Source organism: Stenella coeruleoalba (genome assembly GCF_951394435.1).
Source record: "Stenella coeruleoalba genome assembly, chromosome: 17".
NCBI classification, from domain to species: Eukaryota; Metazoa; Chordata; class Mammalia; order Artiodactyla; family Delphinidae; genus Stenella; species Stenella coeruleoalba.
The window spans coordinates 18,099,667-18,114,132 of record NC_137163.1 but is presented as its reverse complement, the minus strand read 5'-3'; the positions used below and the strand labels follow the sequence as shown (position 1 = coordinate 18,114,132).

Genomic DNA, 14,466 nt, shown 5'->3' with positions numbered 1-14,466 from the left:
GAGAAGAGTTATTCTGAGAGACAAAACCATATATATCCACTATGACAGCCTCTTACAGAGTGCCTGCTGTCAAATCCACTGGCAGTATGGGAACCTAAAACACAGCTATTGGATAAAATACACATTATATGAAATACAGCTGTCCGAATGCTGGAGCTACCATTAACCCATTTATCCAGGAAACTCTTTACAATCCACTTTCACAGAGTGGATTGCTCTATCCCTTTGGAGTCTAGTATATAACAGTCCATTAGAGATATGGAAGGCCCCAGGGCTTGGTGTTCCTATGAGCCTCTAGAACCTCTCAAATGAAGTGAACTTACCCCAAAAAGGCATTGGCAGAACCATAAGGGCAGTGGGCACCATGAGTTTAGAGGGGGAGTTGGGAACAGAAAGACAAGTGAGGACTCCCTAGAAAAGGGTTCAGAAAGAGGGCGCTAGAGGCAGACTTCCCTTCCATCACAGCTTGGCTAAGCTCCCAAATCTACCGCCACTGGCTCCTGTTTCAGCTTGTTGTTGGAAAGCACCACCGTTTATGATAAAACTTGGAACAGAGACGCTACCTTCTGCCACCCTGGGATGGGCCTCTCCACTTTGCAGAGGATCGCATGGTGGCTAAAACTCAGCAGCAGTCTGCTTTCTCCCTGCCCAGCCCTTCCCTGGGAAAAAAAGGAGTGGATAAGTGTGTGAAAGGCTGCCTGGGTGACTGTGGGCTCCCACCCAAAGAAGCCACTCGGCACAGCGGCTGGGTGGAGAGCGAGGCCCAATGGGATACTATTTCGCAATGGATCCCTCACCACAGTGAGGAACACAGTGTTTGCTGGAGAGAGCGCTTCACCCCAAGGTCCCTCTGTGCCTTCCAGAAAACTGCAGCCTGAACTCTAATAAATAACCCAGGGCTCAGCCCAAGCCCTTGGAGCGGATGGGGCTACCCTTGCCACAGTGCTGAACAACAGGAATGTTGCCAGTAAGCCCTGCCCTTTGGAACCAGTCAGTAAGGCTGAAAACGCTGGAAGCTGGACACACTTGTTGGGACTCCACATTCTAAATGGGAGATTCCACGTGGGCTATTAATAGGTGAATTCTCTCCTGCTGAGCTTAAAGTATCTGGGTCAGTCACAGGAAATTCTTGGAACTAAACAGTATGTGAATAAACAAACAAGCATGGACATCTGGTTCAGGAGAAGTAGCTAATGAAATATGTCATAGCTCAGCTTGTTCTAGAGTTCAGGGTAATGAAACAAATTGATAGTTGATATCATCATTTCAGTGCTGGTCTATGGTCAGTGTACCTATTGGTGGTCCCATTTTGTTCATTTGTTTTTTTCAAATGTTTCGTCTCTCTTTATTCACTGTTCAAGACAGACTATTTCTTTTTCAATGTTTAATTCAAATATGGAGTGGTTGCACAGCTTGCAACCCCTTCCAGACTGAGGCACTCAATCGCCCATCTGCTGGGAGTGCAGGTGGCCAGTAACCCTCAGCTGAGCCCCTTTCTGGTCCAGCTAGAGAGTATGAGTAGAAAAGTGGTTACCAGGGGTTGCGGATGGGGAAATATTAAGAGGTTGGTACAATAGTACAAGCTTTCAGTTATAAGATGAATAAGGTCTGGGACTACCCTGGCGGTCCAGTGGTTAAGACTCTGTGCTTCCACTGCAGTGGGTGGGGATTCGATCCCTGGTTAGGGAACTGAGATCCCACATGCCGAGGCGAGGCCAAAACAAATAAAAAATAAGGTCTGAGGATCTAATGTATAACGTGGTGACTAAAGTTGATAACACTGTATTGTATAATTGAAATTTGCTAAGAGAGCAGAACTTAAATGTTCTCACCAAAGACAAAAATTTTAAAGGGCAAAAAAAAAAAAAAGAGAGAGAGAGCTGCCTCATCCAAGGTCATGGCCCTTTCCTTGGAGACAGTCCATATCTTTAAAGAAAGGACTGATGGGACTTCCCTGGCGGTCCAGTGATTAAGACTCTGTGCTTCCACTGCAGGGGCCACAGGTTCGATCCTTGGTTGGGGAACTAAGATCCCACATGCCACAGGGTGCGGCAAAAGAAAAACAAAAAAAGAAAGGACTGACGTACTGAACAGAAAATTCACAAAGACTTGAAGGGACACTGCTCAAAAGACAATATGTGGTTAGTTTGAGTGTATAAAGGCCTGACTCTCGCACTCCCAATTTGATGTCTCTGAAGGACGACCCTAATTCCAGAACTCCCTGTGGGACTGGCCAAGGACGGCTTTCCCAGTCACCTGCTCTCCCTGTTCAGTGAAGTCTTGACTCTCACAGGTATTGTTCCTGAGAGCTCCCACCCAATAAACTTTTTGCATATAAATCTCCATCTTGGAGTCTGTTTCCAGATAACCTGACCCCTGATAACGTAAAACACAGATACAGACAAGTGCGTTGACCATAACTGTACAACTTGACGAATTTTTACAAAATGAGCACACCTGTGTAACCGGCACCCAAATCGAGAAACATCCAGGGTGGACAAACAGGTCCTACTATACAGCACAGGGAACTATATTCAATGTCCTGGGATAAACCATAATGGAAAAGTATTTTAAAAAGAATGTATATATGTATAACTGAGTCTCTTTGCTGTACAGCAGAAATTAACACAACATTGTAAATCAACTATACTTCAATTAAAAAAAGTAAAAAAAAAAAGAAAGAGAGACATCCCACATGCTCTCTTCCCATTACTAAGGGTCACCATTATTATCACTTCCAATAGCATAGATTTGTCTCTTTTAGGGCTCTATTGAAACGGTGTCATATAGTGTATACTCTTTTTGTGTCAAGTTTCTATTGCTCAACATTTTGGGAGATTCACTCATGGTGTTGCATGAGGTTGTGCATAATTCATTCCTGTTGCTATATAGTCTCCCACTGTGACCAGATAATGCCATTGATTTATCTACTCTGTGGTTGATGGGCATTTGGGTAGTGCCAGTTTGAGGCAGTTATGAACAGCACTGCGAAGAACATTCTAGAATAGGTCTTTGGCAGGGCATGAATGCTGATTGCTGTAGGGAATTTAAAATACTTAGTTTTAGTAGATATTACCAAACACATTACCACTTTCCAAAGTGGCTGTACCAAGTTATACTGCCACTTGCAGACCATGAACATTAAAACCAATACTTGGTGTTTTCCATCCTGAGCCATTGGGGTGGTGAGTATATTGTGGTTTTAATTTGCATTTCTCTGGAGGCCAATGAAGCTGAGCACGTTTTCATATGTTTTTGGCGATTTGGATATTCTCCTTTGAGAACGTTCAAGTCTTTGCCCATTTTCTGTTGGGTTATCAAGACAATTCTTTCTTTATTGTTGGCTGTTGGGAAACCCTACAGAGATCATCTTTGGTATAGAGGGAAAGAGGAATGGTATTTTGTCCAAGGACAAAGCATGCAGGAAAATATGCAGGAGATGATAAACACGGGCTTCAAAGTTGCTGGAAAAGGGAAGTAGAAATGAGATTCATCCACAGCAGCAAAGCCATAGACTCATGTGGAGAAACGTAAATTGAGATGGCGTCCAGGAAGCCATGGACACAGATGGGGTCCAGCTGTGGGATGCAGGGAAGCCAAAGAAGTGGCTTTGGGTGGGTACCAGCAAGAATCACAGGAGTCCGCTCAACGGCTAAGACTCTCAATACATAAGAATCTTTATTCACGATTGCCAGAATAGTTAGAAAAGGCTGTGGTTCCCGGGGGGCATCCAAACAGAGGTTAGAACGAAACAGAATGGTTATTGTTAGACTTGTATATCCAGGCAGAGTCACAAGATCATTAAGTGGGTAGCACGGTTTTAGAGCAGAAGAGTGGGTGCACGCTGTTTCAGGTTCACTCAACCACCACATGTGAGAAATAACAAGGGCAGAGTGACCGAGAACACAAAAACAAAAACATCATTTTCTAGGCAGCTGTGTTCCTGGGGCGCAGTCCACAACGTCAAACAGTAGGAGGGGGCCAGAGTCAGATCTACTGTGACTTTGCCTCCTCTTTCTACCTGTCTAAATCAGCCCTCTCCACACCCCAGCTCTGGCGTCAGACCAGTCCTTACCTGCCCCGGGGACTTTTGAAGCTACTCTGGACCTTGTTTTTCTATCAGTTTGACCTGAAGGGGTTTCTCATGCTGATTCTTGGGTCCCGGTGGCTCACCCTAAAAACTGGGACCCTGTTTTGCCCTTTTCATACCGCTATCTGAGGACCTGTGCTCTGGTGCAGACCTTAACTGTTTTGTTAAGAATAGGTTCTCCTCAGGAACCTTTTTATTTTAGAGTTGGGGTGAAGAAAATGGATACTTTCCACAAACCTAGTCCACCCTATTGATCCTGCAGGAACCTTGTGCCTGTTAGTTACTAGATAAGGACTGCAGAAAAAAATTACTTTCATTCATTGATTCAGTGATCCTTTTTTTTTCTTAACATCTCTATTGGAGTATAATTGCTTTACAGTGGTGTGTTAGTTTCTGCTTTATAGCAAAGTGAATCAACTATACATATATCCTTTTTTGTGCATCTGAAGAATAGGGAAGCTCAGACTCCTTTCTCTCAGTGTTTAACCTTCTTTTATGTTTTTGTTGTTTAATAGGAAGAATTCGTTGCAAAACTCTAAGCACAGTTTCTACAACAGGGGTTCTCAACTGGGATTGATTTTGCCCCCAGGGGACATTCATCAATGTCTGGAAACATACTCGGAGCATCTAGTGGGTAGCATCCCTGGGTGCTGCTAGACATCCTACAGTGCACAGGACAGCCCTCACAACAAAGAATCATCTGACTCCAAATTTTAATAGTGCTACAGTTGAGAAACCTTGTTCTGCACGAAACCCTGGCTCTTTCCAAGGCCAGGCATTGCTTTTTGTGTTGTGGTTATTCCAAACCAAATTCTTTGGCATTATATTTACTACAAATATCAATAACTTATTAGCACTTACTATGAGATGTGCCTTGTGCTAGGACTTTTGCATTTATTATCTCATTTACTCATCAGGAAAATAGGACATACATAATATTATTGTCATTTTACACATAAGGAAACAGAGGTTCAGAGAGATTAAATAATGTCCCCAAGGTTATATAGCTCATAAGTGGCAGAGCCGGCATTTGAAACCAGGTTTGACAAAGCCTAGGCCTTTTACCAACTTACTTGACTAGTTATTGTAATAATTTCATTACTTGACATTTTTATGAGGTTTTGTAGTTTTAAAGCACTTTCACAAGATCAGCCCCAAAGCAGGGTTTCGTGGTAAAGCACCAGCTTGAAGTCTAACATGTGTTTGAGTCCTAGTCCTTTGCTCACCCTGTGACCTCGGAGAAATGACTTGACTTCTTTCGGCCTCTGAATTCTCATCTCTAAAATGAGAGCATGGAACTAGATGATTTTTCAGGGTCCTTCCACTGCTACTCTTTTTTTTTTTTTTTTTTTTTTTTTGTGGAGCGCAGGCTCTGGACGCGCAGGCTTAGCGGCCATGGCTCACAGGCCCAGCCGCTCCGCGGCATGTGGGATCTTCCCGGACTGGGGCACGAACGCGTGTTCCCCGCATTGGCAGGCAGACTCTCAACCACTGCGCCACCAGGGAAGCCCCAGTGCTAATCTTTTTACCGAGAGATGATATAAGGTAAAACTGCAATCTGTATCATTAGCTAGCAAACTTCTTGATTATAATGTACAGTAAGAGATTCATTTTGCATCATGACTCAGCATACACACACACACACACACACACACACACACACACACACACACACACACACAATTGAAACATACGTTTTACAGAGCATATGGAAGCTGCCAGACCCACCGGGTTTTGCTGCCGTAATACACAATCTCCAAATCTCAAAGCAGCCAGTGTTTTGTCTGGCTCACAAGGTGGTTGGGGACACAGCTCCACCTTGTCCTTCCAGGACTCAGGCTGATGGAGCAGCCTCCATCTCAAAGGTCACCAGTTTTTTATTTTTTTCCTTTTATTTTATTTTTTAATTTTTATTTTATATTGGACTATAGTTGATTAACAATGTTGTATTAGTTTCAGGTGTACAGCAAAGTGATTCAGTTATACATACACATATATCTATTCTTTTCCTTTTTCATTTTTCTATTCTTTTTCAAATTCTTTTCCCATTTAGGTTATTACAGAATATTGAGCAGAGTTCCCTGTGCTATACAGTAGGTCCTTGAGAGCCTGCATGCCACAAACTGCAGAGCCCACACGCCCTGGAGCCCGCGCGCCACAACTAGAGAGAAGCCTGCGCACCACAACGAAGAGCCCGTGCTGCAACGAAAGATCCCACATGCCTCAAAGAAGAACCCACGTGCTGCAACTAAGACCTGATGCAGCTAAAAAAAAGAAAAATAGAAGAAAAAAAAAAAAGGACTGGCTTATATCCAGTTGGAAGTGAAACAGTTAAGAGTAAATGCTAGTTTTAGCCAATCAGAGGTTATTTTACTGGTTTTACACAGGAAATGTCATAGTGTCCATGTTTCTGCTTAAAGAGAAAACAAAACCAATCAGAACGTTGCTTTATTTTAACACAATTAGTCAGGCTCTCATCACAGGAAGCAAACTCTAATCACTCTCATCACATCCACTGATACAGCAGGAGCAGATTATTGATCTGGCTGAAGAGGGGCAGACCTGCAGTGACTGAACTGAGCAGGTATCCAGAGTGCTGCAGTATTTAGCAAACAAAGAAAAGCCACCCCTTGGATCATGGATGTTATGGTTAGGAAACCCCCAGTACCTCGGACATTATGAAACAACAACTGAGTTTGTAGGAAACAGACTGAACCCACACCCTAGAATGAGAATTATTTACAGTCTACAATTAACATTCTATAATTATATGGCTCAAACTCCATATATGGCTCTCACAACAGTGAGAAGCCCACGTAACACAAAAAAAAAAAAAAAGAAAGAAAAGGAGTCCTCAAATCTGGAAGCTTCTCCCACCCAGCCTATAGCCTGGGGTTGTCTTTGTGCTCACAGCTTCCCAGTGAGTCAGAAGATATCTGAATGCTTGGATCTGCCTGACGTTTTGCTGTTTATTTAGGACAAGACCAAGCCAAGAGTCACATCATTTAAAACACGTGAAAAGAGGTAAGTAATTTGTCTCCTATTAAAAAGGTGAGACGCATTGACAAGATTAACAGAGGCCCCTCCCTTCTGCAGAATCCAGCCCACAAACTGGGTGGAGAGTTGGACGTGAACTGTGAAGAGAGCGAGAGGGAAGGGTGGGTCTCGGACTTGGCGGATTTCGGTTGGGTGTGGATTCTGTGTTTGCAAGAGAAGATGCCGCAGGGTCTTTCTGCAATGAGAAGCCCCATAACAGAAATTAAGGTAGGTCCTGGTCCATAGACTTTTTTTTTTTTTTTTTTTTGCGGTACGCGGGCCTCTCACCGCTGTGGCCTCTCCCGTTGCGGAGCACAGGCTCCGGACGCGCGGGCTCAGCGGCCATGGCGCACGGGCCCAGCCGCTCCGCGGCATGTGGGATCTTCCCGGACCGGGGCACGAACCCGTGTCCCCTGCATCGGTAAGCGGACTCTCAACCACTGCGCCACCAGGGAAGCCCATAGACCTTTTTTTTTTATTCAAGAGATATCTCAAATGCCCGACTGACAGGTGGTTGATGGACACGTGTGGAGAGGCACAGCCTAAGACAAGAGTGAACGGTGAGGCTACCACTAGTGTAGAAGGCATGCTCCTCCTAAAGCATTCAGCTCACATCTTTAGTTGTTTTAAAACAACATAGAACAAAATCACTGCCCCAACAAAACACCTCTGCAGGCCCCATGCTCCCCTCGACCCACACGTTAATAAATCCTGATTGAAAGGGTCAGAAGCTGGTGGAGCGGTGCCTCTGCCTATTCTAAAGGTTGCAAATTTGCCATTCAGTGTTCTTTTCACTTTGCCACTTCAGCCTTGCTCATAAGGAGAGCCTTACTCAGATGATTTACCCAAGAACATGGTGATAATTCTTTCTGGAGACAAGGGTAGAATGGATCGTATTAATTACATCCAGGTGTGGTTATTTACTGTGTTAGAGTTTAGAATCTATACCAGTAAACATAAAGATGATTTTGCATCCATCAGTACTATCTGGTTATGGAAATGTGTTGATTTCCAGAGTTATTTAAACTTTATCTCTTTAAGCAAACGAAAGCCATTAAGCCAATAATAATAAGTAACATTTATCCTTCTGTGAGTCACACGCTATATACTTTGCATGGAATACCTCATTGTCTCATTTAATGCTTGCAACAACCCTCCAACGTAGGTATTGTTATTAATTTCATTTTACAAATAAGAATGCCGCCGAGGACAGAGAGGTTATGCGACTTTTCCAAAGTCACACAGTAAGTGGCAGAGATGGAATTTGAACCTGGGGGTGTGGCCAAGTTACCATCCGTAATTCTGACTAATTAACTAACAGTAAACCTCTTGTCCTTCCATGGACTCCATGAATTCTCTTGAATTCTTTCGTAGGCCAGTGGAGGGAGATACTGCAGAGCCTTAGACCTGCAGCCATCTTTACTCCCACTGCCTGGCAGAAAGAGAGTTTCATGAGGCGTGTTCCTTGCAACCCCTTGACCCCTATTTCTTCCTGGAGCATCGTTATCTCTGTTGATGTTCCTCAGAGCAATGGCGAGGGTCTTGGAGTAAGGGCCTAACTGCATACTTACTGCCAATTGGAGCGTGTGAGAGAATGTCCGGGTTGTGCGTGGACAGGTAGATGAAAATCCTATTAGCGTGAAAGCCTGATGCATCCCAGGTGAGTGAGCTAGGACTGGATGGCTGTTCCCCAGGGCTAAGACTTCCAAAACTGGGGAGACCCCTTGGCTTCCTTTTGACTTCCCAGGTAGCACGCCAGATACAGAAGGCATGGCCCCTTGAGGAGTGAAAATGTTCTGGGGTGCAGAAGCTTGGGAATGCTTGGGAAAATGTTCGGGGTGCACCTGCTGGGAATTAACAAAGAAAGATTTTTTTTTTAGTTCAACGCCGGTCAAGATGTTTTCTGCTTCAGTACCACGGGGACTTGGTATCAGGTCCCTAGAGAAATAAGGACATAAAGGGATTGTTAATGAATCATAGCAAAGAAGAGCTAGGCCGATACGCAGCCTTAGGGAACGGAGGGAGTGAAGCTGACTTGCTTGTGATGGAATAAAAGAGTTTGACCCAGGTGGGATAACATTTCAATATCTTCAGCCGTTAACAGGCTGTAGCTGTTGCAGTTTGTAAACTGCTTTCTCTCGGCCTGGATAGGGTCTGGGTTCCTCCTTGGCTGTCTTAGTCTCACTTTGGCTCTGTCTGGCCCAACAGATCACCTGAGTTTCTGCCACATCTCCCACCTAAGCCCTCTGGGCCTGCCTATCCATTGCCCATCCACTGTCAGGCTCTGCCCCGTGGCAGCCTCATCCTCTGCCACAGGGCGTTGGGTAGGTTTGCAGGTTCTGCTGCCTTCCAAGGTCTCTTGGAGCTTCAGGGACTCCTGGGCCCTGGGACTGAGAGCTGCCTGGAGAACCTCAAAGTCAAGGCCTCCCTCTACTAACTGCACCGACCACGAGGTTGCCAGAAGTGGCTGTCACTTTTCAGAGTCTTAACTGAGAAGGAAGGTAGAAATCTCTCTTCCTATTGGCTTTCTTCTCCAGGTTTTAGGCTTTCTCCTGGAGAGGGGAAGTCAGGACACACTCTGAGCACTGCATTCTCCATCCTTCTTCTCTGACCTCTGTGATTTAAGGGAACTTAAAGTGACTCACTGAATAACCTCTTTGGACTTTAGTTTCCTCATTTGGTCCATTCTCACTTTCTTCTTCCCATAATCCCATCAGTTAGAAGAGGTGAGCTTTTCTTATTTCCCTGACATTGCAGCCACCTTGAAACATGGAGCAAGAAGTCTTTTTTTTTTTTTTGGCCCTCCCACACTCATGTGGCTTTTGGGATCTTAGTTTCCCGAGAGCCCGGGGCCATTGGCAGTGAAAGCGCAGAGTCCTAACCACAGGACAACCAGGGAATTCCCAAGGAGCAGGAAGTCTTGTGTCCCAGCTGTCATGGGCAGAAAGGGTGGCTTTTCTATACTAGGAAGAACCCTTTGAATTAGTCCACTAGGCTTAACCTTGATGTAGTAAAAAGACTCCACAGCTAAAAGCTACTGCAAACCCTCATTATCTCTCCCCATAAAGCCTGATTTTATTGTCTTTCTAAAGAGGGCAAATACACTCTATCACCCTGAGGCTTAATAATGGCTCCTTCTCAGAGGTGAGAGAGTGCAATAAAACATAATTCAAGGGCGAAATTACAATGCACAGCGCTAACATTTCCAAACCACATTTTTAAAACTATCACCATCTAACCATTCCCTCAAGGCCTCCTTTATATTGAAGATCAGCACATATTAAATTGGAAGCATATTTCTGCTCTGCAAATTGATTCATGTTTCACTCAGATTAAACTACTCATCTTCAGTAACAGGTGTCAGGCACCTACACCCTAATCCGTGTCCACAGTAAATGGAGATCTTATCCGAGGGTCTTTTGGTGAGAAGTTAACCATTTCCAGCACACAGCAAGTGCTCTTTCATCCAGGAGACCATTTGAGACCATACAGAGTGGAAAAACCACTCAATCTGCAGTGGGGAAACATAAGCCGTGGTCCTTGTTTTGCCACTCTTGACCTCTGTGATATAAGGGAATTTAAAGCGACTCCCGTAATAATCTCTTTGACCTTTCGTTTCTTCCTTTGATAAGACGTTCTCTTTAAGGACCATTCTCAATATTTATATTGTTACTAAAAAACAAAACAAAACAAAAAACCTTCAGCATTCTTCATTTATAATGTTATGGAATGCTGCCCCCTTGTGTTTTCTCGGGGTTCATCTAGTTTTACAAAATTTAAATACATTCTTCATTTTAAATTGATTAAAATTCTTCATTTAAAAATTGATCTGTTATGCTCAACTCCCACTGAATCAAATATTCCTGATACTTGGTTTAAAAAATAAATTAAAAGAAGTTCCCTTGGGACTTCTCTGGTGGCTCAGTGATTAAGAATCTGCCTGCCAATGCAGGGAACACGGGTTCGAGCCCTGGTCCGGGAAGATCCCACATGCTGTGGAGCAACTAAGCCTGTGCACCACAACTACTGAGCCTGTACTCTAGAGACCGTCAGCCACGACTACTGAGCCTGTGTGCCACAACTACTGAAGCCAGTGCACTTACAGCCCGTGCTCTGCAAAAAGAGAAGCCACCGCAATGAGAAGCCCGCGCACCGCAATGAAGAGTAGAGCCCGCTCGCCCCAACTAGAGAAAGCCCGCAGGCAGCCGCGAGGACCCGACGTAGCCAAAGATAAATGAATAAAAATAAATTTAAAAATTCTAAAGTTTAAAAAAAAAAGAAGTTCCCTTATAAATGCCAATCCCATTCCATTAAATCGGTCATCCTTTCTTATTTGGAATGCTGAAGATACTCAGATGAAGAATTGTGTTGTAACTCATCTGTCACTTGGGAAATTGTGGAAAATTTGTTTTTGGGAAATTGTGGAAAACATTGTCCAAACAAATTCCAGTGCCTAGGATCACTTAAGGACTTTAAAATGACTTCCACTGTGCAGTTCCCTCAGTCAGATTCAGTACAAATTATATTTTTAAAATAAATGTTCTAATAGAATTAGAATATACATACACAAAGTGCACAAACCATAAGTGTACAGCTCAGTAAATTATCAAAAAATGAACCCAACACCTATAACCAAAATCGGAGTCAGGAAATGGAACATTACCAGAGCCCCAGAAGCCTCCCTAGGTGCCACTCCTAATCACTACTCTGTCCTTTCTTTCCAAAGGTAACCACTGTCTTGACTTCTAATACCATAGGTTCATGAGGTAAGGGTGAGGGAAGCAGTCTATATCTTGATCTGGGTTAGATGTGTAGGGTGATGTCACATTTTATATATTACATATGTAAGAATACATTGAGACATCATACACAAAAATAAACTCAAAACGGCTTAAAGACTTAAGTATAAGACATGACACCATAAAACTCCTAGAAGAGAACATAGGCAAAACATTTGCTGACATAAATCGAAGTAATTCTTTCTTAGATCAGTCTCCCAAGGCAAAAGAAATAAAAGCAAAAATAAACAAATGGGACCTAATCAAACTTAGAAGTTTTTGCACAGCAAAGGAAACCATAAACAAAATGAAAAGACAACCTATGGACTAGGAGAAAATATTTGCAAATGATGTGACAAACAAGGGCTTAATTTCCAAAATATACAAACAGCTCATGCAGCTCAATACCAAAAAAAAAAAAGCAACCTAATCAAAAAATGGGCAGAAGACCTAAATAGACATTTCTCCAAAGAAGGCATACATGTAGCCAACAGGCATGTGAAAAAATGCTCAGCATTGCTAATTATTAGAGAAATGGAAATCAAAACTACAATGAGGTATCATCTCACATCAGTCAGAATGGCCAACATCAAAAAGTCTACAAATAACAAATCCTGGAGAGGTTGTGGTGAAAAGGAAAATCTTCTACACTGTTGGTGGGAATATAAATTGGTGCAGCCACTATGGAGAATAGTATGGAGGTTCCTTAAAAAACTAAAAATAGAGTTACCATATGATCCAGCAATCCCACTCTTGGGCATATAGCCAGAAAAAATGAAAACTCTAATTCAAAAAGATACATGTACACCAATGTACATAGCAGCATTATTTACAATTGCCAAGACTTGGAAGCAACCTAAATGTCCATCAACAGATGAATGGATAAAGAAGATGTGAGATACACACACACACACACACACACACACACACACACACACACACACACACATGAAGGAATATTACTCGGCCGTAAAAAAGAATGAAATATTGCCATTTGCAGCAACATGGATGGACCTAGAGATTTTCATGCTAAGTGAAGTAAGTCAGAGAAAGACAAATACCATATGATACAACTTATATGTGGAATCTAAAAAAAAATGATAAAAATGAATGTATTTACAAAACAGAAAAAGACTCACAAACATAGAAAACAAATCTATGGTTACCAAAGGGGAAAGGAGAGGGGAGGGATAAATTAGGAGTTTGGGATTAACAAATATACACTACTATATATAAAAAGATAAACAACAAGGACCTACTATATACCACAGGGAACTATATTCAGTATCTTATAATAACCTATAATGGAAAAGAATCTGAAAAAGAATATATATGACTGAATCATTTTGCTGTATACCTGAAACTAACACCACATTGTAAATCAACTATACTTTTATTTTTTTAAAATCAAAGAAAAAAATACATTGAGCTCTATACTTAAGTTTGTGCATTTTGCTGCATACAAATTACACCTCAGTAATTAATTCCAGCTTTTCTAGTTGGTTCTCAATGGTAGAGCTGACTCAAAATAACCTTATTTTTATGTTAACACCTTACCTAACTGTAGTATGATTATCAAAACCAGGAAATTAAAATCATTACTATGCTATTAACTAAAATGTAGACCTCATTCCAATATCATCAGTTTTTCAACTGTTGTCCTTTTTGTGTTCCAGGATCCTATCCAGGATCCCGAATTATATTTAGCAGTTATTTCTCCTTCATCCACTCCAATCTGTGACAGTTCTGACTGGAAGCTTCTCTTTCAGACACACAAATACAATAACACCTGAAGTTTCATGATGTTTAACAGCTTCTTATAGATTGGACCCTAGATTTCCACCATTTCACTAGGTCTTCTCTTCAAGACCTACTTTGTTCCAATATAGTAATGCACTGTCACCAAGGACATGTGGCCTTGTCCCCAGGTCTAATTGCTTCTCTCAAGGAGTAGCTGTGTCAGGTCAGGCTGACTCCACTCACCTCCTGGAATTTTTGTAAAACTTGTCTCTCTCATGAGCTTAGAAATTCAAGAGACATCTTTACTGTCACTTCAAGGCTGGATTAATGGTGGCACTGATGGTGTGCAGCTAGCTACACCACCACTTACCTTTATCAATTTCTTTGATGTGTGCCAGGATGTGATGAGCTTGGGATGGCTTAGACGTCATTATTGTAGCCAGAAATTGTCCAGTTGTGTATGGCCAGGTTAAATAGGATAGTGGGAAGAACATACAGGTGTGTGTGAGAGAGAATGGCAAATGTAGAGCAGGAAGGAGCGTTTTCACTCCAAAACAGTATTAGGATCTTAATGCTTGCTTCAGGCTCTCTTTCCTAGAGAACCTTGTCTAACACAAGGGATTTATTTAAAATAATACTAGCTCATGTCTCAAAATGAACCTATGTTGTGTCTGGCCCTGAGTCAAGACCTTTCACTGGATTATTGAATACACACTTCCCAATAGTCCAATAAAATGGCATTATCTTGCAGATGAGGTAACCATCACGCAGAGAAGTTAGGTAACTTCTTTAAAGATCACACAGTAAGTAGGATGCTTTGTT

At 42.6% G+C, this 14,466-nt stretch overlaps 1 protein-coding gene across 2 annotated transcripts in view; it reads left to right on the top strand.

Annotated features, from left to right (window-relative positions):
• DEPTOR (DEP domain containing MTOR interacting protein) overlaps positions 1 to 7,491 on the top strand; it is a 170,828-nt gene extending 163,337 nt beyond the window's left edge. For both annotated transcript variants that reach the window (XM_079902466.1, XM_079902464.1), the window contains one exon: positions 7,187 to 7,491. In XM_079902466.1, coding sequence (XP_079758592.1) covers positions 7,187 to 7,372 — 186 coding nt within the window. In that variant the 3' untranslated portion in view covers positions 7,373 to 7,491. The remainder of the gene's footprint in view (positions 1 to 7,186) is intronic.
• The last annotated feature ends 6,975 nt before the right edge of the window (positions 7,492 to 14,466 follow it).